Source organism: Cyclopterus lumpus, chromosome 19 (assembly GCF_009769545.1).
Source record: "Cyclopterus lumpus isolate fCycLum1 chromosome 19, fCycLum1.pri, whole genome shotgun sequence".
Taxonomy (NCBI): Eukaryota; Metazoa; Chordata; class Actinopteri; order Perciformes; family Cyclopteridae; genus Cyclopterus; species Cyclopterus lumpus.
In genome coordinates, this window is record NC_046984.1 from 17,970,832 (window position 1) to 17,984,729 (window position 13,898).

The 13,898-nt window shown below is 45.5% G+C and overlaps 1 protein-coding gene across 1 annotated transcript; it reads right to left on the reverse strand.

Annotated features, from left to right (window-relative positions):
- Nucleotides 1-1,031: 1,031 nt before the first annotated feature.
- LOC117748384 (gastrula zinc finger protein XlCGF49.1-like) lies at nt 1,032-11,478 on the reverse strand. The gene is made up of 2 exons (XM_034558078.1): nt 11,281-11,478; nt 1,032-1,956 (listed from the first exon to the last, which is right to left on the reverse strand). The coding sequence occupies exons 1-2, from the start codon at nt 11,471-11,473 to the stop codon at nt 1,319-1,321; spliced, it is 831 nt and encodes a 276-aa protein (XP_034413969.1). The 5' UTR covers nt 11,474-11,478; the 3' UTR covers nt 1,032-1,318.
- Nucleotides 11,479-13,898: the final 2,420 nt, after the last annotated feature.

Genomic DNA, 13,898 nt, shown 5'->3' on the forward strand with positions numbered 1-13,898 from the left:
TGGGGATATTCATTCTAAATGAGGTGTCTAATCGGTAGAAAGTGGAACAAGTCTGATTTAGACAGATCAAATTTAGATCACCCCGAGTTCCTCGTCAACCGGAACATTTCACTACATTTCATGTTATTTAGCGGACGCTTTTATCCAAAGCGACTTACAATAAGTGCATTAAACCATGAGTCCAAACTCAGAACAACAAGAATCAAGCAAGTACAATTTCTTCAATAAAGTTAAACCACAAAGTGCTATCAGTAAGAGACATTTAAGTGCTACTAAAGTGTTAAACTACAAAGTGCCATCAGTAAGAGACATTTAAGTGCTGCTAAAGTGTTAAACTACAAAGTGCTATCGGTAAGAGACATTTAAGTGCTGCTAAAGTGTTAAACTACAAAGTGCTATCGGTAAGAGACATTTAAGTGCTACTAAAGTGTTAAACTACAAAGTGCTATCAGTAAGAGACATTTAAGTGCTACTAAAGTGTTAAACTACAAAGTGCTATCGGTAAGAGACATTAAAGTGTTACTACAGTGTTAAACTACAAAGTGCTATCAGTAAGAGACATTTAAGTGCTACTAAAGTGTTAAACTACAAAGTGCCATCGGTAAGAGACATTTAAGTGTTACTAAAGTGCTACTACGGCTCTACCTTCCCTATTCAAGGTGTAGTCACTAAGATGTGTTTTTAGTCTGTAGAGACTTCCTGTCCTGATGTCAATGGGGAGCTCGTTCCACCAATGAGGAGCCAGAACAGCAAACAGTCGTGACTTTGAGTGTTTAGCTCGAAGTGAGCTACAAGCTGATTGGCCGAAGCCGAGCGAAGAAATAGCTGAAGTACATTTTGTTCTTTTCCATCCAGAAAAGTATGAAGAGCAGAACATTGGCCAACTCGCTCTTTTCTCTACTTTCCTGCTAACTATCCATCAAATCTTTTCCAAGAACCTTCCTGTGAGATTAGTTACATATAAGCTTATTTCTAGGGAATTATACAAAACGATAGGCTCGAAGTGTCACTATGGTTACAGAAACACAAAGTAGACTCGCAAAAGTTTATTTTTATGTAGATTTAAAAACAATACACAGAAATATGCATATTACATACAGATATATTTGTACAGACTTGTTTGTTTGTAGTTTCCTCCATCAGATAATGGAGATTCATTAGATGTAAACAAAGACAACGTTGCCTTCCTTCACATTTACAAACAAATGAAATAGGGAATATTTGAGACATTTTACATATTTGTTTGACTAAAAACGAGAAAGAAAACATAAAAAACTTACATCATCAATTTTCTTTTTACAAATGAAAGGAACACATTCTATTCTGTGTGGACTCTCATGTGTCTCTTCAGACTCCCTTGAACTGTATATCGTTTCCCACAAACACCACAACTGAATGGTTTCTCTCCTGTGTGGACTCTCATGTGTCTCTTCAGACTCCCTTGAACTGTATATCGTTTCCCACAAAGATCACAACCGAATGGTTTCTCTCCTGTGTGGACTGTCACGTGTCTCTTCAGATGTGCCTGTGTACTAAATCGTTTCCCACAAACATCACAACCAAATGGTTTCTCTCCTGTGTGAACTCTTTGCTGTGATTCTTTCTTTTGCTTCTCTCTAAAACATTTCTTTCTAACCAAACATCTGGAGGACATTTTTCCAAAATGGAATCTCATGTGTCTCTGCAGAAACCCCTTGTAGTAAAACCTTTTACTACACTTGTAGAAGCTGAAGGGTTTGTTGCCAGTGTTACATCCCACATGACTTACATGGGCTTCTTTATATTCTAGGGCAGGTGCAGCAGACTCAGGTGTCCTGGTTTCCTTCCAGAGTTTCTCCGTTTCCTCTTTTTTGTGGAGGGGTTCCTGGTCCTGGTCCTGGTCCAGGTCCTGGTCCAGGTCCTGGTCCAGGCACTCAGGGGGGACATCTGCTTTAATCGCCAACGGCTGCTGGACATCTGCAGGGAGCACATTATGAACAACGTGACTTCAGACTGATATCAGCTTTCATTAGTGGAGACACTCAAGGAATTTGACTAAATGTTTATTTGTTGTTCTTAATGTACAAACACAGAAATACAAAACAATAACTTTTGTAAACAGCAGGACAGTAGTGCTGAGTGCAAAGGGCGCTGGAATAACTATGTTTAATGTGAAATATTGCTTTTATACCAGTTATCACTGTATTTATAATAATAAAGACACAGTAATCAATGTACTTGTACTAATAAAAGACAGTAATAACCACTATAATAATAAAGAGTTATTAGTCAGAGTGTAACCTGTTGTCTACCGTATTATTTGCATTTCTATGTTTTGAAATTGTGACGTCATTATTAAATAACCCAGAATATGATTATGGTTTCTCTTGAACACTGGATTTAATTCATAGGACCAATGTTTTTGGCGAGATCGAGGCGACATAAGTCATCAAAGCCGACACTCAGGAACCATCAGCCTCACGTGACGTGATGAAAACGATGAGAAATGAAGTCAGAAGTGTTTCGTCTCTCCTGCTCTTGCTTGTTATTGAGAGAATTAACCGACCATGAAAAGACTATCCATCCATCCATTATCACCTCTTATCCGGGGTCGAGTCGCGGTGGCAGCAGGTTCAGCAGGCCGACCCAGGCCTCCCTCTCACCCGCAGCACTTTCCAGCTCATTCTGGGGGATCCCGAGGCGTTCCAAGGCCAGCCGGGAGATATAATCCCTCCAGCGTGTCCTCGGTCTTCCCCGGGGCCTCCTACCAGTTGGACGTGCCCGGAAAACCTCTAATGGGAGGCGTCCAGGAGGCATCCTGACTAGATGAACCACCTCAGCTGACTCCTTTCGACACGAAGGAGCAGCGACTCGACTGCAAGCTCCCCCCCTGATGTCCGAGCTCCTTACCCTATCTCTAGGGTTAGCCCGGCCACCCTACGGAGGAAGCTCATTTCGGCCGATTGTATCCCAGATCTCGTTCTTTGGGTCACGACCCAGAGTTCGTGACCATAGGTGAGGGTTGGAACGTAGACCGACCAGTAAATGGAGAGCTTTGCCTTCCGGCTCAGCTCCTCTTCACTAAGACGGACCGGTACAGCGCCTGTTTTACTGCTGCAGCCGCACCGATCCGCCTGTCGATCTCCCGCTCCACCTTACCCTCACTCGTGAACAAGACCCCGAGATACTTGAACTCCTTCGCTTGGGGTAGGCAGTTTGCCCCCACCTGGAGCGAGCAATCCGCCGGTTTCCGGCAGAGCACCATGGCCTCAGATTTGGAGGTGCTAACTCTCATCCTGCCGCTTCGCACTCGGCTGCAAAACGCCCCAGTGAATGCTGGAGGTCACGGTCCGAGGAGGCAAACAGGACCACATCATCCGCAAACAGCAGAAAGGCGATCCCGAGACTCCCGAACCGGATCCTCTCCGCCCCCTGGCTGCGCCTAGATATCCTGTCCATGAAGGTCACGAACAGGACCGGTGATAAAGGGCAGCCCTGGCGGAGGCCAACACCCACCGGGAACGTGCCTGACTTACTACCGAGGAGACAAACACAGCTCCTACTGCAGGCGTACAGAGACCGGATGGCCCGTGCCGACGGGTCCGGCACCCCATACTCCCGCAGCACCCCCCACAAAACCCCCCGAGGGACCCGGTCGAAAGCCTTCTCCAGGTCTACAAAGCACATGTAAACTGGTTGGGCAAACTCCCAGGACCCCTCCAGTAATCTTGCGAGGGTAAAGAGCTGGTCCACTGTTCCACGACCGGGATGGAATCCGCACTGTTCGCCTTGAATCTGAGGTTCGACAAACGGTCGGCGCCTCCTCTCCAGCACCCTGGCATAAGCTTTTCCCGGGAGGCTGAGCAGTGTGATACCACGATAGTTCGAGCACACTCTCCGGTCCCCCTTCTTGAAGATAGGAACCACCACCCCGGTCTGCCACCGAGTTCTCGGGTTGCCGCCACGACAGGTACCGATGACCTTCCGGCCACAGCCCCGAGCAGCCGCGTCCACAATAGAGGCTTTGAACAAGGTCCACTCGGATTCCATGTCCCCAGCCTCCCTCGGGATTTGTGAGAAGTTCTTCCGGAGGTGGGAGTTGAAGACCTCCCGGACAGGATCCTCTGCCAGACGTTCCCAGTTCACCCTCACTACACGTTTGGGCTTGCCAGGTCTTTCTAGCTTAGTCCCCTGCCATCTGATCCAACTCACCACCAGGTGGTGATCAGTTGACAGCTCTGCTCCTCTCTTCACCCGAGTGTCCAAGACATACGGCCGCAGATCAGATGATACGATTACAAAGTCGATCATTGATCTCCGGCCTAAGGTGTTCTGGTACCAGGTACACTTATGAGCCACCTTATGTTCGAACATGGTGTTCGTTATGGACAAACTGTGGCTAGCACAGAAGTCCAACAACAAAACACCATTCGGGTTCAGATCGGGCAAGCCGTTCCTCCCAATCACGCCCCGCCAGGTTTCTCTGTCATTGCCCATGTGAGCGTTGAAGTCTCCCAAGAGAACTTTGGAGTCGGCAGGCGGCGCCCTTTCCAGGACCCCTCCCACCGACTCCAAGAAGGCCGGATACTCCGAAATGCTGTTCGGTGCATAAGCACAAACAACAGTCAGAGCCTTACTCCCCGCAACCCGCAGGCGCAGGGAGGCGACCCTCTCGTTCCCCGGGGAAAACTCCAACACTGCGGCACTCAGCCGGGGGCTCGTGAGTATCCCCACTCCCGCCCGGCGCCTCTCACCCTGGGCAACTCCAGAAAAGGACAAAGTCCAACCCTTCTCCAGGAGCTTGGTTCCAGAGCCCATGCTGTGCGTGGAGGTGAGCCCAACTATATCTAGCTGGTACCGCTCCACCTCCTGCACCAGCTCCGGCTCTTTCCCCGCTAGTGAGGTGACGTTCCACGTCCCTAGAGCTAGTTTATGCTGCCGGCGATCGGCCCACCGCCCGGTCTACATAGCACCCGACCCCGATAATTCTCCCTGCGGGTGGTGGGTCCACAGGGTGACTGCTGCTCCATGCTGTTTTTTCGGGCTGAGCCCGACCGGGCCCCATGGGAGCGAAAGCCCGGCCACCAGACGCTCGCCGACGAGCTCCCCTCCTGGGTCTGGCTCCGGGAGGGTGCCCCGGTTTCCCTTGTCCGGGCAAGGTAGCTTCAGTCCGTGGGCTGCTCATCATCAGGGTTTATTGAACCGCTCTTAGTCTGGGCTCTCCCCCCGAGACCTGTTTGCCTTGGGAGACCCTACCAGGGGCTGATGCCCCGGACAACATAGCTCCCAGGATCACTGAGCCACTCAAACTCCTCCACCACGTTAAGGTGGCGATTCATAGGAGGAGCCATGAAAAGACTAATATTTTATAATTAAAGAAAGTTGTTTGTGGTCTTTTTGTTGTTCAGAACCACAATGAACATATATTTTAACCAGATGATGAATCAGAAAACAAATCTAATATATAACTCAAGTTTATTATGTGATCCGTCTTCACTCTGGTATGAAACTCTGCAGCGTCCAATCAAATAACTGATGAACCATGAGGGGGCGTGTCGAGCGTTAAAACACTTCCTGGTAGGCTGCTCTCTCGCTTCCTCGCTCCTCACATCAGAAATAAGAGCTTTGGGACGGCGGTCGATACGGCGACTCAGAACAACTTCCGGTTGAAGCGAGGAAATGACAAAATAAGAGACTTGGGATGCACCGCTTGGTTGGAATAGAAATGAAAGTAAAACCAACAGATTGTCAGAGAACAAAGCTACTAAACTGTCTCACAATATACAGTATGTACACACTCAAATAAATTAATTAGAATTTCTCAAAAACGGTACAGTAAATTCTCATGAAAATAACCATGGACATAGAGTTCCTCCTGAATAACAAGCTAGTGTAGGAGCGTGGAAATAACAAAGAGGCAAGTATTCCCTTTGGCCGTTTATCTCCATCCACAAAACCATAACCCACTGTCCCTTCCTGGTGCCCTTTAACCCCCCCTTGTCACCAGGGTTACGTCCCTTCTCTTAAAGGGGCCCCGTGAATTCAGTCCTTTTAGTCCCCTACACTAGTGTCTTTTTTATATACACTTTTAAGGAACTGCTTTAAATAAAGTTAAAATATTAGAAAATTATGAATAACAAGTTCTCTTTTTAGCCAACTTTGCCTTTGATTTTCTGAAAAATTGTTCAGTAAAATTTCAATAAAATAGACATGAACATAGCAGGGAACCTCATGAACAACAATCCAGTAGAAATAGAAAATACAACATTGGGAAATTATGAATATAGTCATTGAATTTGAGCTGACTTTCAATTAAAAACAGTACAGTAGTGTAACTTCATGTTATAATAGTATTTCATATGTTGTTTTTGACTCTGTACCGTAACACCATGAATAGAGGAGAAGTGTCGTTTAACCCTTTCATCAAAGCTTATGGAACTGAAGTCAGTGTTTCCCCTACTATTGTTTCAGGGCCTGAAATCACCCTCCGCCCCCCTGTAATTTTCTCTATAGTGCCAGATTACAACAGAAGTAATGTAAGGTTCCCATTCCTAAAGAACAGGTCTTAGTTCTTTTATTAAACTAAACGTATGTTATTGATCATATCTACACAACGGCATGTCATTTATGTATCTACGTGGTCGCGTTAACGCTTCTCCTCGGCTCTCTCTCTCTTCCGGTAAGCGTATTGCATCACTTCCGGTTGCCAGCTTAGCAGCTCGCGATGTTTTCTTCTCCCCCTCCCGCTCCCTCTTGCTCAGAGTGTCTCATGTATAGCTATTCCTCTGCCTCCCTTAATGATAATGGTACATGCAACAAGTGTAGTTCATTTGCTGGTTGGAGGCAGTTCTAAATGGGTTAGATGCACGGCTCCGCACCATCGAAGCTCAGACAGTTACGCTAGTTAGCCCGCCTCCCCCCATAGCCGGTGCGGAGCCTTTAGCGTTAGCCTCTGTTAGCTGTCCCCCGGCAGCCCCCGAGCAGCCGGATGGCTGGGTGACTGTTCAAAGGGGTTTTAAGTCCAAACAGAAGTCCACTGAACACCGCCAACCTCTTCACGTTTCAAACCAGTTTTCCCCACTCAGCGACGCACCCGCTGAGAAACCCACTCTGGTTATAGGTAGCTCCATAGTCAGAAACGTGAAGATAGGGAAGCCAGGGACCAAAGTCATATGCATCTCGGGGGCCAGAGCGGGCGACATTGAATCTTGTTTAAAACTGCTGGCTAAAGATGAGCGTAGTTACAGTAAGATTATAATACACGCCGGCGGTAATGACTCCCGACTGCGGCGGTCGGAGGTCACTAAAATTAATGTGGAATCGGTGTGTACTTATGCCAAGACAATGTCGGACACCGTAGTTTTCTCTGGCCCTCTCCCAAATCTGATCAATGATGACATGTATAGCCGCATGTCGTCGTTCAACCACTGGTTGTCCAGGTGGTGCCCAGCAAACAATGTGGGCTACATAGATAACTGGCAGACTTTCTGGGGAAAACCTGATCTGATGAGTCGAGACGGCATTCATCCCACTTGGGATGGAGCGCGTCTCATTTCTGCAAACATGGCGAAGTTGATTAGCGGACTTAATCCATGACCCAGAGTTCAGATCAGGAAGCAGAAGCAGAGTTGTAGTCTTCCACCCTTCTCTGCACTTCCATCCGAGCAGTTACCCACCCTTAACCTTAACTCTATAGAAACTGTGTCTGTCCCACGGCCACTTAAATTAATTAAATCAAAAGTAACCAGAAGGAGTCATACAAAATAAAGTTACCACCAATGCAACAACACAGGATAATTAAATGTGGACTCCTAAATATTAGATCTCTGTCATCTAAAGCTGTATTAGTAAATGATTTAATATCAGACAATCACATTGATTTATTGTGTCTTACTGAAACCTGGCTGAGCCATGAAGAATATGTCAGCCTAAATGAATCAACTCCTCCAAGTCATATTAATACTCACATTCCTCGAGGCACCGGCCGAGGAGGTGGAGTAGCAGCCATCTTTGACTCAAGCCTATTAATGAATCCTAAACCTAAACTAAACTACAACTCATTTGAAAGCCTTGTTCTTAGTCTTTCACATCCAACCTGTAAAACATTACAGCCAATCCTATTTGTTATACTGTACCGGCCACCAGGTCCATATTCAGAATTTATATCTGAATTTTCAGAGTGTTTATCAAGTTTAGTCCTTAAAAGTGATAAGGTTATTATTGTAGGAGATTTTAATATTCATGTGGATATTGATAATGATTGCCTTAGTACTGCATTTATCTCATTGTTGGACTCGATTGGCTTCTGTCAGAGTACAGAAACCCACTCACTGCTTTGGCCACACCCTCCACCTTGTTCTTACATGTGGCATTGACATTGAGCATTTGGAGGTCTTCCCACAGAACCCTCTTCTGTCAGACCATTACCTCATAACTTTTGAGTTTATACTCCCGGAGTATACACAGTTAGTCAAAAGTTTCTACACCAGATGTCTAACTGACAGTGCTGTAGCTACATTTAAAGAAGAGATTCCTTCTGCATTTGATTCAATACCACGTCTCAATGTGACGGAGGACTCCTGTGCTAACTTTAGTCCGTCCCAGATTGATCATCTTGTCGATAGTGCTACAGGCTCACTGAGAATGACATTAGACTCGATAGCCCCACTGAAGAAAAAGACAGTGAGGCAAAGGAGGTTTGCTCCCTGGTAGAACCCTCAGACCCGCGACCTAAAGCAAACTTCACGAAAGCTTGAAAGCATATGGCGTTCCACCAATCTGGAAGAATCACGCTTAGTTTGGTGAGAGTCTTAAAACATATAAAAAGGCTCTCCGTAATGCCAGAGCAGCCTATTACTCATCAGTAATAGAGAAAAACAAGAACAACCCCAGGGTTCTCTTTAGCACTGTAGCCAGGCTGACAGAGAGTCACAGCTCTGTGGAGCCGTGTATTCCTATAGACCTCAGTAGTAATGACTTCATGAACTTCTTCAATGAAAAGATTTGAACTATTAGAGGCAAGATTGATGCTCTCTTTCCCTCAACTACTGCCGATCTGTCATCAAGAGGAGTGGCCTTGGAAACTGCTGTATGCCCTGGTGTATATTTGGATAGCTTTTCTCCCATTAACCTAGACCAATTGTCCTCAACGGTTTCTACTTCTAAACCGTCTACCTGTCTCTTGGACCCCATCCCAACAAGGCTGCTTAAAGACGTGTTGCCTTTAAATGGCACCACATTCCTTCAAAGTAGCTGTAATTAAACCTCTCCTGAAGAAGCCCACTCTTGATCCAGAGGTGTTGGCTAACTACAGACCGATCTCTAACCTTCCCTTCCTCTCTAAGATCCTTGAGAAAGTAGTCGCAAATCAGTTGTGCAACTTCCTACATAAGAATAGTTTATTTGAGGAGTTTCAGTCAGGATTTAGAAAACACCACAGCACAGAGACAGCACTGGTGAAGATTACTAATGACCTCCTAATTGCATCAGATAAAGGACTCATCTCTGTACTGGTCTTGTTAGACCTTAGTGCAGATAAAGGACTCATCTCTGTACTGGTATTATTAGACCTTAGTATTGATAAAGGACTCATCTCTGTACTGGTCTTGTTAGACCTTAGTGCTGCGTTCGACACCATTGATCATGACATCCTATTACAGAGACTGGATCAGTCGATTGGCATTTCAGGTACCGCACTAAGTTGGTTTAAATCCTATTTATCAGATCAATCTCAATTTGTATTTGTAAACGATGAAGCCTCAATGACCACCAACGTTAATCACGGAGTTCCACAAGGTTCTGTGCTTGGACCAATTTTATCTACCTTATATATGCTTCCTTTGGGCAACATTATCAGGAAACACTGCATAAACTTTCATTGCTATGCAGACGATACTCAATTATATCTATCGATCAAACTAGAGGAGACCAACCAGCTCGCTAAAATTCAAGAATGTCTTAAAGACATAAAAACATGGATGACCTGCAACTTCCTGATGTTAAACTCAGACAAAACTGAAGTTATTTTACTGGCCCTGAACACCTCAGAGATCAATTATCTGGTGATGTGGTTTCTGTAGATGGCATTGCCCTGGCATCCAACACCACTGTAAAGAATCTCTAGTTATCTTTGACCGAGACTTGTCCTTTAACTCCACGTTAAGCAATGCCAGAGCAATGCCATCTACAGAAACCACATCACCAGATAATTGATCTCTGAGGTGTTCAGGGCCCAGATGGACCCAGACAGGTGAGCACACACACACACGTTGAGAGTTGTTGAATATGTCCCGTGGAAAGCAAACAGATATATCTGCGTGGTGGAGACGGGACAAGTCGCTGTCCTGAAGTAGAGCTCGGAGTAGCTCTCCTGCTGCAGGTTCAGATTGATCACTTTACAGCAGTGTGATCACTTTACAGCAGTGTGATCACTTTACATCACTTTACAGCAGTGTGATCACTTTACAGCAGTGTGATCGCTTTACAGCACTTACAGCAGTTTGATCACTTTGCAGCACTTTGATCACTTTACAGCACTTTGATCACTTTACAGCACTTTGATCACTTTGCATCACTCACTTTACAGCAGTTTGATCACTTTACAGCAGTGTGATCACTTTACAGCACTTTAAACACTTTACAGCAGTTTGATCACTTTACAGCAGTTTGATCACTTTGCAGCACGTTGATCACTTTGCAGCACTTTGATCACTTTACATCACTTTGATCACTTTACATCACTTTGATCACTTTGCAGAACTTTGATCACTTTACAGCACTTTGATCACTTTACAGCAGTGTGATCGCTTTACAGCACTTTGATCGCTTTACAGCACTTTGATCACTTTACAGAAGTTTGATCACTTTACAGCACTTTGATCACTTTGATCACTTTGCAGCACTTTGATCACTTTACAGCAGTGTGATCACTTTACAGCAGTGTGAGCACTTTACAGCAGTGTGATCACTTTACAGCACTTTGATCACTTTACAGAAGTTTGATCACTTTACAGCACTTTTGATCACTTTGCAGCACTTTGATCACTTTACAGCAGTTTTCAGCCGCCATTTTGAGGCCGTCCCTAAAGGTCTCCACGTGTAAATCCCTATAAAGTTTGACCAGAGGACCGTCGGGTGTTAAAGTTCCTCCCTGATGAATGTAACCAGAGGAGGAGAGCTGGGAACGAACCACATTCACCAAAAGTCTCACAACTACAATGAATGAGCTGGAAACGGACCCGGATGTGACTCGAAGCCGTAAAACGAGCACGAAGCCCGGATCAGTAATGAAGAAGCACCGACCTGATGTGAGTCGCTCCTGTTCTCTTAGAGCACAAACGGAGTCCTCATAAGCTGCTGTTAATGTGTCCAACAGCCCAAAAGCCTCTTCAACGACCGCGTGGACTCGCTGCTTCACCAACAGTCTCAGCGTTTCTCCTCGAGACATGGCGACCAACACAGGAGGAGAGCGGCGAGCAGCGCATGCGCGGTACATGTGTCCGACTGGATCCCGCCTGCTCTGACGTCACGAACACGTGGGAAAGGAGAAGATCTAACTGGATGTCACCGTTTCTTTGACTTCCTGGTTATTCCTTGAAGGCAACTGAACTCTGTCCGACTTTATTTTTATGAATCATATACTTTATCCCAGCAAATAAAATATTACAACATATTCCTCCTGATTATTATTACAATGACTCAGTAGGAACCAACGGGCTTGGCTCTGAGGGCCACAGACCGAAAACGGAAGTAAGACCGTGTTAAGAGACACACATCCGGTTTTGATACTGAACACAAAATCACGATATTAAAAATCAGTTCACTATTACAGGTTCCAAACTATTTAACATTTAAACGTTTTTTAGATTTTACTCTCTGGTGCACTGACCTGTTTCCACCACCAGGGGTCAGCAGTCAGTAGCTCTTCATGTCTGAGGGACAAGGAGCTCTCTCCCTTTAGCTTTTGAATCATACATTACATTATCATACATTCCTCGTTTTAAAAAGGCCGTCATCACAGAGGATGAGCTCAGCATGATGCAAATGCACTGTCATCATAACGTGAGCACATGCTGCAGTGGTTTCAACAAGTCCACGATGAGAGGAATAAGAGCCCACATTGTTTATTACAGAGTGGAAAGAGAACATTTGTACTCTTTCTAGATTTTTCCACCTGCAGGGTGTATTTTAAACTGCTTGTTTTCCATATAGAAACTTTATATATGGAAGACAAGCCCGTTTAAAATACTTGAGACAGTCGTCTAGAAACGTGTCTGTGCAATGAGAAAATAAGCTAATAGGGGAAATAATTATAATACATGTAGTGTATTTGTGAAAAACAATTACATTATAAAATAGCTATAACTTTTAATTATTAAAAGAGAAGGCCTAAACAGAAGGCCCGCCACTGCCTGGAAGAGTTGTGGGCAGGTAACTACAACTCCCTCATGCATTTTTGCAACTCCACCATGACCTGTTGATGAAATTAAAGGGCCACTGAAACTCACTTATGGATCAGAAGAACTGACTCAAGACCTGGCCAATAGCCCCTCTTCACAGCGAAGTTCCCTTGAACTCTTTCAATGATCACTTAACCCTATTCTGACCCATGGAGACTTGAAAAACACCATTAAAGGAAACCTCAGACCCCTTAAAAAGACCACAGATTCACCTTCAAGTATCAATTGAACTCTTTTAAGGATCCCTTGAGACCCCTTGAACCATCTTGAGGACCAGTAGAGCCCCTAGCCCCTCCAAGGATCCATTAAACTCCATTAAATCATCCAGGATGCCTGAAAGTCCTTGAAGGATCCTTGGAGCCCCTTCAATGACCAGCAACATATCTCAATAGATCCTTTAAATGCCGTCACACCAACATCATTGGTACCCCTTTAAAGACCAATGGATCACCTCATCGGAAGACTTTCAAGGGTCTTTGGAAGGTCTCCAGAGACCTGTATAACCATGAATGACCACTGAAAACTGAAGGGGTCGATGGAGCCCCTTCAATGACGACCCCCTGTAACCCATTTAAAGAGTCTTGAAAATCTCTGACGGTCCTTGAGGAAGCATGTAGGGAACACCCACACATCCTGCTCTCTAATCAGGCGGTGAGTCTTGAGCTCATAGTCACAGCTCTCCTAGATCCTCTGGAGTACGTCACTATGGCGATGGAGGGTGGCAACGTCAACACACACAAACAGAGAGGAGGATCAAAGTCCCCTCTGCATCACGTCTTCTCTCTCACTGAAGCAGCTGAGCGGCCCTGAGGCGTCCCCGAGCCTCAGAGACCCAACCATCTGACGCCGCATTGAGAAAAAACAAAAACTCACAAGCTTGTCCATCAGCAACTTGTCAGCACTTCTTTCTGGATCAGATTTTTCACGCTTTGGAATGAAACAAACGAGATATCACAAGTTCATTTGTGAGCTTTACAGCAGTAACAGATATGGGCTATTTAGAGTCTCCAATTAACCTGAGCTGCATGTCTTTGGACTGTGGGAGGAGGGAACCCTAAGCCTAACCCTGCCTCGGGGAGAACGTGCAAGCTCCACTCAGAAGGTCCTCCCAAACCGGAGATCAAGGTGTCAGTGCTAGCCACTACACCACCGTGCAGCCCTGAATACACGTATACAACTATAAGTTTACAAGGATGTTGTTGCTGTTTGAAACATTTTCCCAAAAGGAAGACGGACGATGACACGGATCCATTAGATTGAGTTTCTCTGAATGTCAAATAATGACATAATAAGCCAAACAGGTGGAGGGGTGCCGGGGATTTTGTCCGAAGGACAGGTGATAGGAGGCACTTGGAGATCTCGGACAGGTGAGTAGGTGGAAGTACGAGTCAAGTGACGAGTCAGGTGACAGGTGGGAGAGTCTGAGGCCATGGAGGGTTACTGAGGGATGTGTGTTATTCA